Source organism: Triticum dicoccoides, chromosome 4A (assembly GCF_002162155.2).
Source record: "Triticum dicoccoides isolate Atlit2015 ecotype Zavitan chromosome 4A, WEW_v2.0, whole genome shotgun sequence".
Taxonomy (NCBI): Eukaryota; Viridiplantae; Streptophyta; class Magnoliopsida; order Poales; family Poaceae; genus Triticum; species Triticum dicoccoides.
Window position 1 is genome coordinate 703,842,107 of NC_041386.1, and position 8,024 is coordinate 703,850,130.

The 8,024-nt window shown below is 42.9% G+C and overlaps 1 protein-coding gene across 1 annotated transcript; it reads left to right on the plus strand.

Annotated features, from left to right (window-relative positions):
• Positions 1-4,754: 4,754 nt before the first annotated feature.
• LOC119289786 (wall-associated receptor kinase 3-like) lies at positions 4,755-6,857 on the plus strand. Its single transcript, XM_037569005.1, has 3 exons — positions 4,755-5,705; positions 5,802-5,960; positions 6,061-6,857. The coding sequence occupies exons 1-3, from the start codon at positions 4,793-4,795 to the stop codon at positions 6,711-6,713; spliced, it is 1,725 nt and encodes a 574-aa protein (XP_037424902.1). The 5' UTR covers positions 4,755-4,792; the 3' UTR covers positions 6,714-6,857.
• The last annotated feature ends 1,167 nt before the right edge of the window (positions 6,858-8,024 follow it).

Below are 8,024 nucleotides of genomic sequence, written 5' to 3' on the forward strand. Positions count from 1 at the left end.
ATAGATGCACGTCATCAAAAGGCCGTAGAGGACAGCATGCTAGAGTTCTTGAAGCACCTCAAATACAATGAAGATATACTACTTCCTTACAACTTCCAGTGAGTCACACTGTCTTGTACTACAAATTCTCTGTTTTTGCCTACTAGCTAGCTACATGTTTTTGCTTACATATGCCCGCTTAATTAAGACATGCAAACGTGTGTGATGCAGATATCACTGGGTCTTGTGTATCATTAAAGTTGACGCCGGAACAGTTGAAATACTGGACTCACTACTCAAAGAAAAAACTGACTATAACATCTTGTTTGGGATAGTCAACAGGTAATTTCAATCATTATTAACTATATATCTCGGCCTATTTAGTTCGTCATTTCATGATATGAACTATTTAATAACCCCTTTATTCATTTTCTTTGTCGGCGGGCAGGGCTTGGGCAAGGTTCATCAGCGTCACGGAAGGCGAATGGAAAGAAAAGTTTAAATGGGGAAGACCCAAGGTAAGTAATTAAGTAGTACTAGCTAGCTAGCTAGCTGCCATCTCTTTAATTATCATGCTTGATTAATTATTATCTGATCAAATTCGATTCTCGTAAAGGCCCTGAAGCAGGCGCAGGGGACTGATCTGTGTGCATTCTGCGTTTGCGAGAACATTCGCATGATGGCGTCCGAAAGGAGCAGATCTCAAAAACAGGAATGGGTACGCTTGTCAAAACACTATTTACAATTTTTACACCATTATCGATATCTAGTCACACAACTAATACACATGCATATTGATCTCCTTCTTAACAGTTCAGAGAGGTGCGGGAGAAGCTCCTAGAAACGGAGCGCGTAGAAGCACTTCAAGAGAAAATAGCGGGATTTTTGCTCGACCAGGTCATAAATGCGAAGGGAGAATACTATTACCCGCTACCGCCCCATGAAAACCACTTCCAATTGTCAACGTGCTCCGAAGGCACCAATTAGGCTAATGCCACTGGCTCCGAAGGCAACATGCATATGTAGGAGAAATTGTATATAGCTATACATGTGTGTATGTGTGAATTAATTAATATGATGGTTTGTGAGACATTGATGATATATATATGCATGATTGGTTCTACTAGAATTATATATATATATATATATATATATATATATATATATATATATATATATATATATATATATATATATGCATAACGTGTACAATGTGTAGTATCGTAAAATACCAGCAAACGAAAAAGAATTAAAATGGAAACACAAAATTAAATAAAAAAGAAATCCTAAAACTAAAATCCCCCAAACCTTATAGTACCGGTTGGTCTTATCAACCGGTACTAAAGGGCTCCAGGCCCACGGAGCTGCCTCGTGCCACGTGGTTTCCCTTTAGCACCGGTTCGTGCTGAACCGGTACTAAGGGGGGGGGCTTTAGTGCCCACACTTTAGTGCCGGTTATGGAACCGGCACTAAAGGTCCTTACGAACCGGTGCTATTGTCCGGTTCTGCACTAGTGGATCATGGAGGCTCAATTTTTTAGAAATTCAAAATCCAAAATGTTCAGTTTCAAAAAAATCTGAAACAATTTGTACAAGTAAATAAGGATGTGAGGTGTATGTGCATAAATTTTTAGGATGAAATAAGTTGAAATGCGAGATGTACAAAAAGACAAATTCATGATATTTCAGATGAATAGTATCATGTGTTAAAAAGCCCCCAAAACAATTCGCAACCCTCATTTTAACGTATTGTGTCCTTTCAATTTACACACTTGTGCATTATGCCTTCATCTATATCTATATTTTTTTAGAATTGTTTGAAATGTAAAAGTATATATTTTGAATTTTGCATTTGGAGGCCTACATGGAGCTCTGCCTCCAAAAGCAATTTCCGCCAAACTGGTGTCTAACATAATCTTGTAGGTTTTCGAAAGGTATTACCCATGATATTGTGGTGTTTTGTAAAAATAAATGGTCGTTGTTGAAACCTACCTTGAATTGTGGTAGTTTTATGCTATTTACTCATAGATTAATGAACGCAGATGGACGCGCAATAATGATTACCATGATCCATGGAGTGAGTGGGAGTAAATTGCATATTTGCCACCGAGGCTTGTATGCCCATATGGACTTCAAATTTCCTTTTTCCAAATATGCCACTGAGATTTTTCTCCAAATAAACAATTATTTATAGCAAAATGACTTTATTCGTCACATAATAGATATGTCATTAACTTGCAGGTAATAAATAAAATCAGGGATAGACACATCCCAAAAGCTAGGAGATCTAGAACTATAAGAATGTTTAGCTAGTCCAAATATAGGCTGCAACATTCGCTTCAAGGAAGCAATGTCTGAAATTAAGTTGAGCAAAATCCCACGTTAATTCTTCGCACTCTGCTATTGTGGCAACATCTGGTCCATGTAACCGTCATCAAGATTGATAGAATCTGCCGCGTAACTGCAATCTGATTCAATCTGCAGACTATTGCTGAAGATAAACATATGCCACCACTATCAGTTAACCAATCGTTGACCATGTACTAATAACAGTTTTTTTCCACAATTACCATACCAAGCCTGGATCCACATGTCAGAAACATGAAAAAAGATATACATAAAAATCTCACGGTTTCACTGAATCATCCCCCTAAGTTTCTGACAAACCAGCCCCCACAGCATCAGCCCTGCCGCCGGTCCGCCTTCCCAGGAGGTGGCCCCAAGCCCCCCACCCTGTGCGTCCGGTCTAGGTAAAGCCCACATGGTTGCGGTAGCGGCATGGCCCTCGAAAATCACTCAATCATATCTACAGAGCAATGTCACAAATGTTGCACCTCGTTTCATGTACACTAACCTAATACTCCTGTTCAAAAGACGAAACCTTTGTTCAGATTAAACTTGGCAAATCCTAAGGATCTGGCACATAAACGCCTTGCAGCAACCAACTTGAGTAGGATTTGCTCCCGCCACCGGAAGACTGGCTCAACAAAAGTTTACTCAAATTTAGCTGAGTGCCTCATCTTGCAGCCGCTGTATTGTTTAACTCACATATCAGTTTACTATAATCTCTCACGTGCATGTTACTCGCACAACATTAGCTTTTGTGGAATGTAGCAGCTCACATACATAGCAACATTCTGACAAAAGCCATAAAAACTGGCGTGAACTGCAAAGATCTTTGCTATATATAGTGAGGCAGGAAGAGATACTATAAGTTATGGAGAGGGGAAAAAACAGAGAGCTTGATCACTAACTTCCGCAGTGTAGGCAACAGTTAAGTCAATGAAGCAAGTGTGATGCTGAATGGAGAACCTCGTGAGAAATGATGTCAACTACCATAACCGTGAGTCATGCAATTTTGCTTTCTTACACAAAACTACCATACCGCTGTGGATATCACCCCTCTTACACGTGGATACTACGTGTTTTTTTATTTTTTGACGGGAGCCAGTCTTAGATGTAATAGATTCTGTGATGCTTGCCATATCTGTAATGTTCTTGCGAATGCCAGAAAGAGAACTCAGAATAAGGCATATATCCTAAGGCTGTATAGAGATAATTTCAAAGTTAACTCGTAACCATGCAAATGTACAACGTAGGCATGCCAATTTGTACTCGACACTTACAAGAGCTATGCATAAAAGCTAGTCATGTGAAAAAAAAATCCAAAATTGGGCAGCGAGACAATGATAATTACTTTTCAACCACACGTGAGCCACAACTTTTTATGGACCGGACCTAAGCCATTCAATGTCATCTTTTCCGGTGTTGGAAAAAACACTTGTCTCTGAAGCACTTAATTTCTCGTCCGGGTCTCTACTTTGAGTAGACACTGCACGTCTTACACGGGTATCGTTTTCCTTACCCAAATGGCACAGCAAAAGGATTTCACTGAAGGAACCAAGAAAAGTAAGCACCACAAACACGATTTTCCGACGGGGTGAAGAGGAAATTAAAGGCCTATAAGAGGAAATCATGTTAGCTTCAAAAATCAAGTGCCGAAAATGATTACGAGTTCAGTGGCGATAGGATATGCTGTAGTTGTTGGACTGGCCTAACTGACGTACAAGTATCACCAGCGTGCCAAGATCCACCACACTTGAAAGAGACAGAATGTGGAAATCAGTCCATGGCTTTAAGCTCCCTGCACGCAGCTGAAGCCATAGCCAAAACTTTTCATGGACTTTGTCTTGACCCATTCAACGTCAACTTCTCCAGCGCTGGAAAGAATATACTCCCTCCGTTTCCAAAATATAGTGCGTCATCGGTTTCCGCGTTTCAACTTTGACCATAAATTTAACCAAGGAGACCGACTGCGACGGGAGCAAAAATTATATCAGTCAATTCATTTTCAAAAGAAGTTTTCAATTATATAATTTTTGCTCCCGTCACAATCGGTCTCGTTTGTTAAATTTATGGTCAAAGTTGAACCTCGAAAAGCGTGGGATATTTTGGAACAGAGGGAGTAGAACAAACAAGATATGTTGACAAGTCTCTAGAGCACTTAATTTCTATTCCAGGTCTCTGTTTTGAGTAGAAACTGCACGTCTTACTTGGGCAATCATTTTCCTTCCACGAGTGGCACGCCAAAAGGATTTGACTGAAGGAAGCAAGAATTGTCTGCACCAGGAAATGCAGTGAAGAGGAAAATTCTATAACTCTGCACCAAGTGCGCGGTTATTTATCATCTTTCTCCCTGGAATATGAGAGGAGAATTGCTTTGCAGTACAGAGCACTGCTTGCCAGCAACCCACAGATACTAACACCCAAGCAATCATCCTACCTGCATAAAATAAACTGATCGATCGATCGGGATGAAGATACTCGGGGCGCAAGGTAATCCTTGTGCCACAACTCCATATATATTTCTCGTGCAGTTGCTCCTTCTTTGCCTGTGTTCATTGTTCTGCACCGGTTTCCCCCAATCAAACCCTACCAAATGCCCCGGCAGCTCCGTCGACATCCCATCCCCTTTCAACATCCTTGGCAACTCGAGCATCTCGAGCAATCCATACTTCAACATATCATGTGAATCAACAGGGCCAACGCTATCGTTCGGTGGCAAGCAGTACAGGGTCCTGGGCATCTCGCTGCCCCAGGGCTATGTACGTGTAACCGGCGACACCGTCTACACCCAGTGCCAGCAGAACGCTGGCCCGGTGACCACAAACTTCATCAACCTTCAGGGCACGCCTTTCACCTTCTCACACACACTAAACAAGTTCACCGTCGTTGGCTGCGACTCCATGGCCATGATACAAAGCCCGGACGTAACGAGCCGGTACAGGGGAGGCTGCGTGTCGTTCTGCGCTTCCGAGGGAAGCATCAGCAGTGGCGCATGCTCTGGGGTGGGCTGCTGCCAAGCTTCAGTGCCCGAGCAACTCAAGGTACTGAAGTTAGAGTTTACCAGCATACGGAGCCAACTCCTGCAGTCCTCCGGATCTTTGGGGAACATCAGTAAAAGCAGTAGCGCATGGTGCAGCAAGGCGTTCATCGTGGACCAAGGTTCCTATGCGTTCTCCAGGGATCACTTGGACAGAAACCTGACGAACCTGCCAATGGTACTTGACTGGTCTATATCCGGCGGCAACTGCTCAGAGGCGCGTAGTGCGCCTCAGACCTACTTGTGCAAGGAGAACACCGATTGTTATACCGTGGCAAATAACACCGCGTACCGCTGCAACTGTTCTGCAGGTTTCACTGGGAACCCTTATCTGGGATGCCAAGGTGAGAAAATCATGTTTGCAATAGATGACACCTTTACATTTTGATTGCCACTAACTTAGGATATATGCCTTATTCTGATTTCCCTTTCTCTACAAGATATTGATGAATGCAAAGACAAAAATAAGTACCCCTGCACGCACAAGTGCATCAACAGAATTGGTGGTTTTAACTGTACATGCCCGATGGGCATGACGGGGGATGGTAAGAAGCAGGGCAATGGGTGCAGTAGAGATAAAACACTACTGATTGCCGCAGGCAAGTTTCACATGGTCTTATATTTGTTCCCTTTTGAAATGATCTGCTCAATCTGAATGAACGAGCACTTATTCATCAAAGTTCCTACTCTCTTTTTCAGGTGGAGGCCTGCCTTTGCTGCTTGTTCTCCTCATGCTCGGATTCTGGACCCACTGGCTTTTCACGAAGAGAAAGCTTGCGAAGATAAGACAGAAATACTTTTTGCAGAATGGTGGCATGCTCCTGAAGCAGCAGATGTTTTCTCAGAGGGCGCCGTTGAGGATATTCACGTCTACCGAGCTTGAAAAGGCAACCAACAGATTCAGTGATGACAACATAGCTGGGCGAGGTGGATTTGGGACGGTCTACAAAGGCGTACTATCTGATCAAATGATCGTGGCGATCAAGAAGGCGCAGCGAGTCGATCAGAGCCAGGTGGAACAATTCGTCAATGAGATGGTCATTCTTTCACAAGTCAACCACGAGAATGTGGTCCAGCTAGTTGGTTGTTGTCTCGAGTCAGAAGTGCCATTGCTGGTTTATGAATTCATCACCAACGGGGCCCTTTTTCACCACCTCCACAACACATCAGTCCCGATGCCGTGGAAGGAACGCCTAAGGATTGCAGTGCAAACTGCAACAGCACTTGCTTACTTGCACATGGCTACAGAAATGCCAATTATTCACGGAGATGTCAATTTCAGATTCAGTTGGTATATTGATGTGGAAAGATGTGGGAAACAACACCGAGAGCAAATAAGAGCCTCTTCTTGAGAGTCTCGGTGCGACGAGGAAATGGATACTGTTTATGAACTAAGCTAGCTGTTTGTAATAGTTGGTGGCCCACATATGGCTTGCCGGTAAGACCAAAGACAAAGTACTTCTGATCATATAATTGAAGAATGAACAACATTGCATGGTTAAAAAAAAACCAAGCATATCGATCTCTTGTTCATCCTGTAACAGTAATTACGCAAGACAAAAGAGTTTACTTGGTGGTATTACTTGGTGGATCATATGGTGTCAATAGATTTTTTTTCAAAACTATCACGTTATTTGAAGCAAATTCGGAAACTACAGCATGCTTTGGAGAAATATCAAGTCTAGCACCCTGTCGGCCAGGTGTTGGCCGAAAAGGGTGTTTTCGGCCACCTCTAGGCCGAAATAGGGTTTTGGGCCATGCCTTGGCCGAAAAGGTGCAAAGCTGGCCGAAGAGGGGTGTTTTCGGCCACCCTTTGGCCGAAAAGGACTTTTTGGCCTAGTGTAGGCCGAAAAGTACTTGTTGGTCAATCGTAGGCCGAAACGTACTTTTTGGTCAAGTTTAGGCCGAAAAGTCCCTTGGACCACCTTTTTCCGTTAACTGTTGGCCAATGTATTTTCCCGCCAACCCCTTCGTTGATGCAACCCTCTTGCCCTTCGACGATGTGGTCCTTTTGCCATCCGTCGATGCAGAACTATTGCCCTTCGAGGATGCAAAAGTCTTGCCCAACAGATAACGGAAAGGTGGGCCCAAGGGACTTTTCGGCCTACACTAGACCAAAAAGTACTTTTCGGCCTAGTGTAGACCAAAAAGTACTTTTCGGCCTACATTTGACCAAAAAGACCTTTTGGGCCAAACAGCAGCCGAAAACAGCCATTTCGGCCAGCTCAACCACTTTTCGGCCATGGCAAGGCCGAAAACCCTACTTCGGCTAACAGTTGGTCGAAAACTACCTTTTCGGCCTGCACGTGGCCGACAGGGTCATAGTTTTGCATTTTTTTTTTCATTATGTGCTATAGTTTCCGAAATTGCTACAAAATACGTCATAGTTTTGAAAAAAAATCGTGTCAATATGCGGTCCTGAACTGGCCCCACTATAGGGCAATTAGTTTGCAGGATGGGCTTTTGCTTTTAGGGCCAGTTGTTTTGTAGGCTTTTAGTTTAAAGTAAGCTGAGTTTATTTTGAAGCATAACCAAAATTTATTTTGAGAAGCCTAGTAGTTGAGTTTTCTTTTCTTTTTTTTTTCCTTTCGTGAGAGACACTTTTCTTCCGTGAGAGGCACGGTCATGCTATCGGACACGAAAACAATCATTTTTTTCTTTCA

What these genes read in the sequence shown, in the direction of transcription:
- LOC119289786 (XM_037569005.1), top strand. Translation starts at nt 4,793, where the DNA reads ATGAAGATACTCGGGGCGCAAGGTAATCCTTGTGCCACAACTCCATAT. An exon ending in CCCTTATCTGGGATGCCAAG is followed by an intron (nt 5,706 to 5,801) that starts GTGAGAAAATCA and finishes TTTCTCTACAAG; the next exon opens with ATATTGATGAATGCAAAGAC. An exon ending in AACACTACTGATTGCCGCAG is followed by an intron (nt 5,961 to 6,060) that starts GCAAGTTTCACA and finishes TCTCTTTTTCAG; the next exon opens with GTGGAGGCCTGCCTTTGCTG.